At 41.6% G+C, this 10,245-nt stretch overlaps 1 protein-coding gene across 1 annotated transcript; it reads left to right on the top strand.

Annotated features, from left to right (window-relative positions):
• Positions 1–6,249: 6,249 nt before the first annotated feature.
• On the top strand, positions 6,250–9,234 carry LOC139359422 (endogenous retrovirus group K member 7 Env polyprotein-like). Its single transcript, XM_071082173.1, has one exon. It carries the CDS (start codon positions 6,252–6,254, stop codon positions 7,725–7,727), a length of 1,476 nt encoding a protein of 491 aa, XP_070938274.1. The 5' UTR covers positions 6,250–6,251; the 3' UTR covers positions 7,728–9,234.
• The last annotated feature ends 1,011 nt before the right edge of the window (positions 9,235–10,245 follow it).

Raw genomic sequence — 10,245 nt, 5'->3', positions numbered from 1 at the left:
GCAAAATGTTGACAATAATCAATTACAGGAGGTGATATATCCTGAAACGTTAAAATTAGAGGAAAAAGGTCCAGAATTAGCAGAGCCATCAGAGTCTAAACCACGATGGCCAACTCCTCTTACAGCAGCTCAAATGCCTGTAACTTTACAACCTCAAATGCAGGTTAAAGGAGTGCAAACTCCAAAAGAAGATCAAATAGAAAAAGATAGAGTCTCTGTCATGGCAATGCCAATCCAAATACAGTGTCCACAATATCAGCTGGTAGAAAATAAGACCCAGCCGCCAGTAGCCTATCAATACTGGCCGCCAGCCGAACTGCAGTATCGGCAGCCCCCAGAAAATCTGTCTGGACAGCCAGGAACATTTCCAGCACCACAGGGCAGGTCGCCATATCCTCAGCCGCCCACCATGAGACTTAATCCTACAGCACTGCCTAGTACACAGGGTAGTGCATTACATAAAATTATTGATGAGGCAAGAAAACAAGGAGACATTGAGGCGTGGCAATTCCCAGTAATATTAGAAGCAAGACCACCTGGAGAAGGGGCCCAAGAGGGAGAGCCTCCCGTAGCTGAAGCCAGATATAAGTCCTTTTCTATAAAAATGCTAAAAGAAATGAAAGAGGGAGTAAAACAATATGGACCCAACTCTCCTTACATGAGAACATTATTAGATTCCATTGCTCATGGACATAGGCTCATTCCTTATAATTGGGAGATTCTGGCAAAATCCTCACTCTCACCCTCTCAATTTTTACAATTTAAGACTTGGTGGATTGATGGGGCACAAGTACAGGTCCGAAGAAATAGGACTGCCAATCCTCCAATTAACATAGATGCAGATCAACTATTAGGAATAAGTCAAAATTGGAGCACTGTTGACCAACAAGTAATAATGCCAAATGAGGCCATTGAGCAAATCAGGGCTATCTGCCTTAGGGCCTGGGAGAAAATCCAAGACCCAGGAACTGCCTGCCCCTCCTTTAATACAATAAGACAAGGCTCTAAAGAGCCCTACCCTGATTTTGTAGCAAGACTTCAAGATGCTGCTCAAAAGTCAATTACCGATGAGAATGCCTGAGAATGCCCGTAAGGTCATAGTGGAGTTGATGGCATATGAAAACTCCAATCCTGATTGTCAATCAGCCATTAAGCCATTAAAAGGAAGGGTTCCCACAGGATCAGATGTAATCTCAGAGTATGTTAAAGCCTGCGATGGAGGAGCTATGCATAAAGCTATGCTTATGGCTCAAGCAATCACAGGAGTTGCTTTAGGATGACAAATTAGAACATTTGGGGGAAGATGTTATAATTGTGGTCAAATTGGTCATCTAAAAAAGAATTGCCTAGTCTCAAATAAACAAAATGTAACTACTCAAACTACTACAACAACAGATAAAGAGCCACCTGGCGTATGTCCAAGATGTAAAAAGGGAAAACATGGGGCAATCAATGTCATTCTAAATTTGATAAAAATGGGCAACCACTGTTGGGAAACAAGAGGAGGGGCCAGCCTCAGGCCCCGCAACAAACTGGGGCATTCCAAATTCAGTCCTTTGTTCCTCAGGGTTTTCAGGAAGGACAACCCCCATGTCACAAGTGTCTCAGGGAATAAGCCAGTTATCACAATACAGCAATTATCCCCCCTGTCCCCTGCCACAAGCAGCAGTGCAGCAGTAGATTTATGCACCATACAAGCAGTCTCTCTGCTTCCAGGGGAGCCTCCACGAAAAATCCCCACAGGGGTATACGGCCCATTGCCTGAGGGGACTGTAGGACTAATCTTAGGAAGATCAGGTTTAAATCTAAAAGGAGTTCAAATTCATACTGGTGTGGTTGATTCAGACTATAAAGGCGAAATTCAATTGGGTATTAGTTCCTCAATTCCTTGGAGTGCCAGTCCAGGAGACAGGATTGCTCAATTATTACTCTTACCTTATATTAAAGTTGGAAACAGTGAGATAAAAAGAACAGGAGGGTTTGGAAGCACTGATCCGGCAGGAAAGGCTGCATGTTGGGCAAGTCAGGTCTCTGAGAGCAGACCTGTGTTCAAGGAAAACAGTTTGAAGGGTTGGTAGACACTGGAGCAGATATCTCTGTCATTGCTTTAAATCAGTGGCCAAAAAATTGGCCTAAACAAAAGGCTGTTACAAGACTTGTTGGCGTAGGCACGGCTTCGGAAGTGTATGAAAGTACAATGATTTTACATTGTTTAGGACCAGATAATCAAGAAAGTACTGTTCAGTCAATGATTACTTTAATTCCTGTTAATCTATGGGGTCAAGATTTATTACAACAATGGGGTGTGGAAATCATTATGCCCGCTCCATTATACAGCCCCACGAGTCAAAAAATCATGACTAAGATGGGATATATACCAGGAAAGCGGTTAGGAAAAAATGAAAATGGCATTAAAGTCCCAATTGAGCCGGGCGCGGTGGCTCACGCCTGTAATCCAGCACTTTGGGAGGCCAAGGCGGGCGGATCACAAGGTCAGGAGATCGAGACCACGGTGAAACCCCGTCTCTACTAAAAATACAAAAAATTAGCCGGGCGCAGTTGTGGGCGCCTGTAGTCCCAGCTACTCGGGAGGCTGAGGCAGGAGAATGGCGTGAACCCGGGAGGCGGAGCTTGCAGTGAGCCGAGATCGCGCCACTGCACTCCAGCCTGGGCGACAGAGTGAGACTCCGTCTCAAAAAAAAAAAAAAAAAAAAAGTCCCAATTGAGACTGAGAAAAATCAAGAAAGAAAAGGAATAGGGTATCCTTTTTAGGGGCGGCCACTGTAGAGCCTCCTAAACCCATTCCATTAACTTGGAAAACAGAAAAACCGGTATGGGTAAATCAGTGGCCGCTACCGAAACAAAAACTGGAGGCTTTACATTTATTAGCAAAGGAACAATTAGAAAAGGGACACATTGAACCTTCATTCTCGCCCTGGAATTCTCCTGTATTTGTAATTCAGAAAAAATCAGGCAAATGGCGTATGTTAATGGATTTAAGAGCCGTAAATGCTGTAATTCAACCCATGGGGCCTCTTCAACCCGGATTGCCCTCTCCGGCCATGATCCCAAAAGACTGGCCTTTAATTATAATTGATCTAAAGGATTGCTTTTTTACCATTCCTCTGGCAGAGCAAGATTGTGAAAAATTTGCCTTTACTATACCAGCCGTAAATAATAAAGAACCAGTCACCAGGTTTCAGTGGAAAGTACCACCTCAGGGAATGCTTAATAGTCCAACTCTTTGTCAAACTTTCTTAGGTCAAGTCCTTCAACCAGTTAGAGACAAATTTTCAGATTGTTATATCATTCACTATATTGATGATATTTTATGTGCTGCAGAAACAAGTGACAAATTAATTGACTGTTATACATTTCTGCAAGTAGAGGTTGCCAATGCAGGACTAAAAATAGCATCTGATAAGATCCAAACCTCTGCTCCTTTTCATTATTTAGGGATGCAAATAGAAAACAGAAAAATTAAGCCACAAAAAATAAAAATAAGACACATTAAAAACATTAAGGCCGGGCGCGGTGGCTCAAGCCTGTAATCCTAGCACTTTGGGAGGCCGAGATGGGCGGATCACGAGGTCAGGAGATCGAGACCATCCTGGCTAACACGGTGAAACCCGTCTCTACTAAAAATACAAGAAAATTAGCCGGGCGAGGTGGCAGGCGCCTGTAGTCCCAGCTACTCGGCAGGCTGAGGCAGGAGAATGGCGTGAACCCGGGGGGGCGGAGCTTGCAGTGAGCCGAGATCGCGCCACTGCACTCCAGCCTGGGGCACAGAGCAAGACTCCGTCTCAAAAAAAATAAATAAATAAATAAATAAATAAATAAATAAATAAATAAAAACATTAAATGACTTTCAAAAATTGTTAGGCGATATTAATTGGATTCGTCCAACTCTAGGCATTCCTACTTATGCCATGTCAAATTTGTTCTCTGTCCTAAGAGGAGATCCAGACTTAAATAGTAAAAGAATATTAACCCCAGAGGCAACAAAAGAAATTAAATTAGTGGAAGAAAAAATTAAGTCTGCGCAAATAAGTAGAATAGATCCCTTAGCCCCACTCCAACTTTTAATTTTTGCTACTGCACATTCTCCAACAGGCATCATTATTCAAAATACTGATCTTGTGGAGTGGTCATTCCTTCCTCACAGTACAATTAAGACTTTTACATTGTACTTGGATCAAATAGCTACATTAATTGGTCAGGCAAGATTACGAAAAATAAAATTGTGTGGTAATGATCCAGACAAAATAGTTGTTCCTTTAACCAAGGAACAAGTTAAACAAGCCTTTATCAATTCTGGTGCATGGCAGATTGGCCTTGCTGATTTTGTGGGAATTATTGATAATCATTACCCCAAAACAAAAATCTTCCAGTTTTTAAAATTGACTACTTGGATTTTACCTAAAATTACCAGACATGAACCTTTAGAAAATGCTCTGACAGTATTTACTGATGGTTCCAGCAATGGAAAAGCGGCTCACACAGGGCCAAAAGAGCGAGTAATCAAAACTCAATATCAATTGGTTCAAAGGGCAGAGTTGGTTGCAGTCATTACAGTGTTACAAGATTTTAATCAACCTGTTAATAAATAATCAGATAATCAGATTCTGCTTATGTAGTACAGGCTACAAGGGATGTTGAGACAGCTCTAATTAAATATAGCATGGATGATCAGTTAAACCAGCTGTTCAGTTTATTACAACAAACTGTAAGAAAAAGGAATTTTGCATTTTATATCACTCATATTCAAGCACACACTAATTTACCAGGACCTTTAACTAAAGCAAATGAACAAGCTGACTTACTGGTATCCTCTGCATTCATAAAAGCACAAGAACTTCATGCTTTTTTGACTCAAGTAAATGCAGCAGGGTTAAAAAACAAATTTGATGTCACATGGAAACAGGCAAAAGATATTGTACAACACTGCACCCAGTGTCAAGTACTACACCTGCCCACTCAAGAGGCAGGAGTTAATCCCAGAGGTCTGTGTCCTAATGCATTATGGCAAATGGATGTTACCCATGTACCTTCATTCGGAAAATTATCATATGTTCATGTAACAGTTGATACTTATTCACATTTCATATGGGCAACCTGCCAGACAGGAGAAAGTACTTCCCATGTTAAAAAAAACATTTATTATCTTGTTTTGCTGTAATGGGAGTTCCAGAAAAAATTAAAACTGACAATGGACCAGGTTATTGTAGTAAAGCTTTCCAAAAATTCTTAAATCAGTGGAATATTACACATACAACAGGAATTCCTTATAATTCCCAAGGACAGGCCATAGTTGAAAGAACTAATAGAACACTCAAAACTCAGTTAGTTAAACAAAAGAAGGGGGAGACAGTAAGGAGTGTACCACTCCTCAGATGCAGCTTAATCTAGCATTCTATACTTTAAAATTTTTAAACATTTATAGAAATCAGACTACTACTTCTGCAGAACAACATCTTACCGGTAAAAAGAACAGTCCACATGAAGGAAAACTGATTTGGTGGAAAGAAAACAAAAATAAGACATGGGAAATAGGGAAGGTGATAACCTGTGGAAGAGGTTTTGCTTGTGTTTCACCAGGAGAAAATCAGCTTCCTGTTTGGATACCCACTAAACATTTAAAGTTCTACAATGAACCCATCGGAGATGCAAAGAAAAGCGCCTCCATGGAGACGGAAACACCACAATCGAGCACCATTGACTCACATGATGAACCGAGTGGTGATATCAGAAGAACAGATGAAGTCACCATGCACCAAGAAGGCAGAGCTGCCAACCTGGACACAGTTAAAGAAGCTGACACCGTTAGCTGGAAAAAGCCTAGCTAGCACAAAGGTGACACAAACCCCAGAAAAAATGCTACTTGCAGCTTTAATGATTGTATCAATGGTGGTAAGTCTCCCCATGCCTGCAGGAGCAGCTGCAGCTGCAGCTAATTATACCTACTGGGCCTATGTGCCTTTCTCGCCCTTAATTCGGGCAGTCACATGGATGGATAATCCTATTGAAGTATATGTTAATAATAGTGTGTGGGTACCTGGTCCCACAGATGATCGTTGCCCTGCCAAACCGGAGGAAGAAGGAATGATGATAAATATTTCCATTGGGTATCGTTATCCTCCTATTTGCCTAGGGAGAGCACCAGGATGTTTAATACCTGCTATCCAAAATTGGTTGGTAGAAGTACCTACTGTCAGTCCCACCAGTAGATTTACTATCACATGGTAAGCGGAATGTCACTCAAACCACAGGTAAACTATTTACAAGACTTTTCTTATCAAAGATCATTAAAATTTAGGCCAAAAGGGAAAACTTGCCCCAAAGAGATTTCCAAAGAATCAAAAGATTTAGTTTGGGAAGAATGTGTGGCCGATAGTGCGGTGATATTACAAAACAATACATTCGGAACTGTTATAGATTGGGCACCTCAAGGTCAATTCTACCACAATTGCACAGGACAAACTCAATTCTGTCCCAGTGCACTAGTGAGTCCAACTGTTGATAGTGACTTAACAGAAAATTTAGACAAAGGTAAGCACAAAAAATTACAGTCTTTCTACCCTTGGATATGGGGAGAAAAGGGAATCTCTACTCCAAGACCAAAAATAATAAGTCCTGTTTTTGGTCCTGAACATCCAGAATTATGGAGGCTTACTGTAGCTTCATACCACCTTAGAATTTGGTCTGGAAATCAAACTATAGAAACAAGAGATTATAAGCCATTTTACTCTATCAACCTAAATTCCAGTCTAACAGTTCCTTTACAAAGTTGTGTAAAGTCCCCTTATATGTTAGTCACAGGAAATATAGTTATTAAACCGGACTCCCAAACTATAACTTGTGAAAATTGCAGATTGTTTACTTGCATTGATTCGACTTTTGATTGGCAGCACCGTATTCTGCTAGTGAGAGCAAGAGAAGGCGTGTGGATCCCTGTGTCCATGGACCGACCATGGGAGGCCTCACCATCCATCCATATTTTGACTGAAGTATTAAAAGGCATTTTAAATAGATCCAAAAGATTCATTTTTACTTTAATTGCAGTGATTATGGGATTAATTGCAGTCACAGCTACAGCCACTGTGGCAGGAGTTGCATTGCACTCTTCTGTTCAGACAGTAAGCTTTGTTGACAATTGGCAAAAGAATTCCACAAGGTTGTGGAATTCACAATCTGGTATCAATCAAAAATTGGCAAATCAAATTAATGATCTTAGACAAACTGTCATTTGGATGGGAGATAGACTCATGAGCTTGGAACATTGTTTCCAGTTACAGTGTGACTGGAATACGTCAGATTTTCGTATTACACCCCAAGTTTATAATGAGTCTAAACATCACTGGGACATGGTTAGACGCCATCTACAGGGAAGAGAAGATAATCTCACTTTAGACATTTCTAAATTAAAAGAACAAATGTTTGAAGCCTCTCAAAGTCACTTAAATATTGTGCCTGGAGCTGAGGTGTTAGATCAAGTGGCAAAACATCTTTATGGATTAAACCCCACGACTTGGATTAAGTCTATTGGGAACTCTACTGCAGTAAATTTTGGAATTATGTGTATCTGTTTTATCAGCTTGTTTTTAGTGTGCCGGACCAGTCGAAGAATCCTGCGTCAGAATCGAGAGAATGAACAAGCCTTCATCGCCATGGCACATTTATATAGAGAAAAAGGGAGAAAGAATGTTGCAGGAAGTCGGGGACCTTGAATGCAGGGACCAGCTGAAGCCACGGCAGAAAAACATAAAATGTGAAGATTTCATGGACATTTATTAGTTCTCCAAAATTAATACGTTTGTAATTTCCTATGTCTTTAATCTCTTAATTCCATCATCTTCTTTGTAAGCTGAGGAGGATATATGTCACCTCAGGACCCTGTGATGATTGCCTTAACTGCACAAATTGTTTGTAGAGCATGTGTGTTTAAACAATATGAAATCTGGGCATCCTGAAAAAAGAACTGGGTAACAGCGATGTTCAGGGAACAAGGGAGGCAACCTTGAACTGGCCGCCGGTGAGCCGGATGGAACAGAGCCATATTTCTTCTCTTTTTAAATGCAAATAGGAGAAATATCGCTGAATTCTTTTTCTCAGCAAGGAATATCCCTGAGAAAGAGAATGCGCTCTGAGGGTAGGTCTATAAACGACCCCCTTGGAAGTGTGCCACCTTTTACAGTTGAAGCCAAAGGGATGAAATAAGCCCCGGCCTCCTGTAGCACTCCCAGGCTTATTAGGAAATTCCCACCTAATAAATTTTGGTCAGACGGGTTGTCTGCTCTCAAACCCTGTTTCCTGGTAAGATGTTATCAATGACAATGCATGCCCAAAATTTCATTAGCAATCTTAATTTTAACGCCATCCTGTGATCTCATCCTGCCTCCACTTGCTTTGTGATATTTTATTACTTTGTGAAGTATGTGATCTCTGTGTTGATACCAGAAACTGAGGCAATTGCAGGAGTTGCTAATGGCCTCGCAAATCTTAACCCTGTCACTTTGGTTAAGACCATCTAAAGTACTGCTGTTGTAAATTTCATATTAATCCTTGTGTGCCTGTTCTGTCTGCTGTTAGTATGCAGGTATACCCAACAGTTCCAAAGAGACAGCGACCATCAAGAATGAGTCATGATGACAATGGTGGTTTTGTTGAAAAGAAAAGGGGGAAATGTGGGGAAAAGAAAGAGAGATCAGCCTGTTACTGTGTCTATATAGAAAGAAGTAGACATAAGAGACTCCATTTGGTTCTGTATTTGAGATGCTGTTAATCTGTGACCCTATCCCCAACCTTGTCCTTGCAAGAGACATGTGCTGTGGTGACTTAAGGTTTAATGGATTTTGGGCTGTGCAGGATGTGTCTTTGTTAAACAAGTGCCTGAAGGCAGCTTGCTGGTTAAAAATCCTGCCCATCCCTGGGCAATGGAACATCTCGGTGTGAGACCCGATTGTATGCTCTGTTTACTGAGATAGGAGAAAACCACCTTATGGCATAAGGTGGGACGTGCTGGTGGGACTTGCTGGAGCAATGCTGCTAAGAGGTTTATGGAGATGTTTCATATGCGTATCAAGGCACAGCATTTTCCTTTGAACTTACTCATGTCACAGAGATCTTTGTCCATGTCTTACTGCTAATTTTCTCCCTAAAATGATCCTATTGTCCTGCCACTTGCTTATCTTTAAGATGGTAAAGATAATTATCAATAAATACTAAGGGAACTCAGAGACCGGTGCCAGCGTGGGTCCTCTGTGAGCTGAGCGCCGGTCCCCTGGGCCCACTTTTTCTTTCTCTATACTTTGTCTCTGTGTCTCATTTCTTTTCTCAAGTCTCTCAAGAAGAAACGCCCACAGGTGTGGAGGGGCAGGCCACCCCTTCATGTGGGGAGCCACTGAATTATTTGAAGCAGGAAAGTGACATAATATAATTTGTACTTTGACAAAATTACTCTGGTTGCTGCTTGTAAATAGGTTGGAGGAGTAAGACTGGGAGCAGAAAGATGAGTTGGTCTCTGCACAGTGGCAGATGAAGACGGCCTCAGACTAAGGTAATGGTGGTAGGGTTGAGATATTTAGCAAGGAGAATCAGCACAATTGGATGTGGGTTATGACAGAGAAGGTGGGAATCACAATGACATCCAGATTCCTGGCTCAGGAGGTGCCATTCCCTGAGGTGGGGAATACGATGGAAAGAAGCTTAGCTGGAAGGGGTTGGGGAGAGATAGTAAGTTCAGGTTTGGATATTCTGAGTTTGAGGTGCCTGTGGACATAGTAGAGGAGTGGTCAATATCAGCTGGGTAACTGGAAGGAGAAATCTGGGCTAGAACTAGAGACAAAGACTGGAGTTGAATTGTGCTTTTAGAAAATTCACTGGAAGCCAAAGAGATGACTCCTTATTTGCTGATGCCTTGCAGCAGGTCTATTTCCAGTGACAAGGAGGCAAGTTTGAATTGGTTAGAGCCTCAGTCACAGTTCTTCAAATGTTCTTGTCGAGTATTTACTTGCTACTAAGCAGAACAGCCTCAACCTTCCCCAGGACCATTTTCCAGCATTCTTTAGCGTGTTTGGCTTAGGACCAAGTTCCCACCCACCTGAATCTTTACCCTTGCTGGAGACACATGCACTCGATACAGTTAAAGGGCAAAACAGGCTGACGGGAAGGTTCCAAGCCATTTGAGTTGCAGACCCTATGTGTTAGAATCTAACTCCCAGTTTTCTACTACAACTTCGAATGCCA

The sequence above is a fragment of the Macaca nemestrina genome, chromosome 1 (assembly GCF_043159975.1).
Source record: "Macaca nemestrina isolate mMacNem1 chromosome 1, mMacNem.hap1, whole genome shotgun sequence".
NCBI lineage: Eukaryota > Metazoa > Chordata > Mammalia > Primates > Cercopithecidae > Macaca > Macaca nemestrina.
The sequence above is the reverse complement of the archived record's forward strand: the minus strand, read 5'-3'. Positions and strand labels throughout refer to the sequence as shown.

What these genes read in the sequence shown, in the direction of transcription:
- LOC139359422 (XM_071082173.1), top strand. Translation starts at nt 6,252, where the DNA reads ATGTCACTCAAACCACAGGTAAACTATTTACAAGACTTTTCTTATCAA.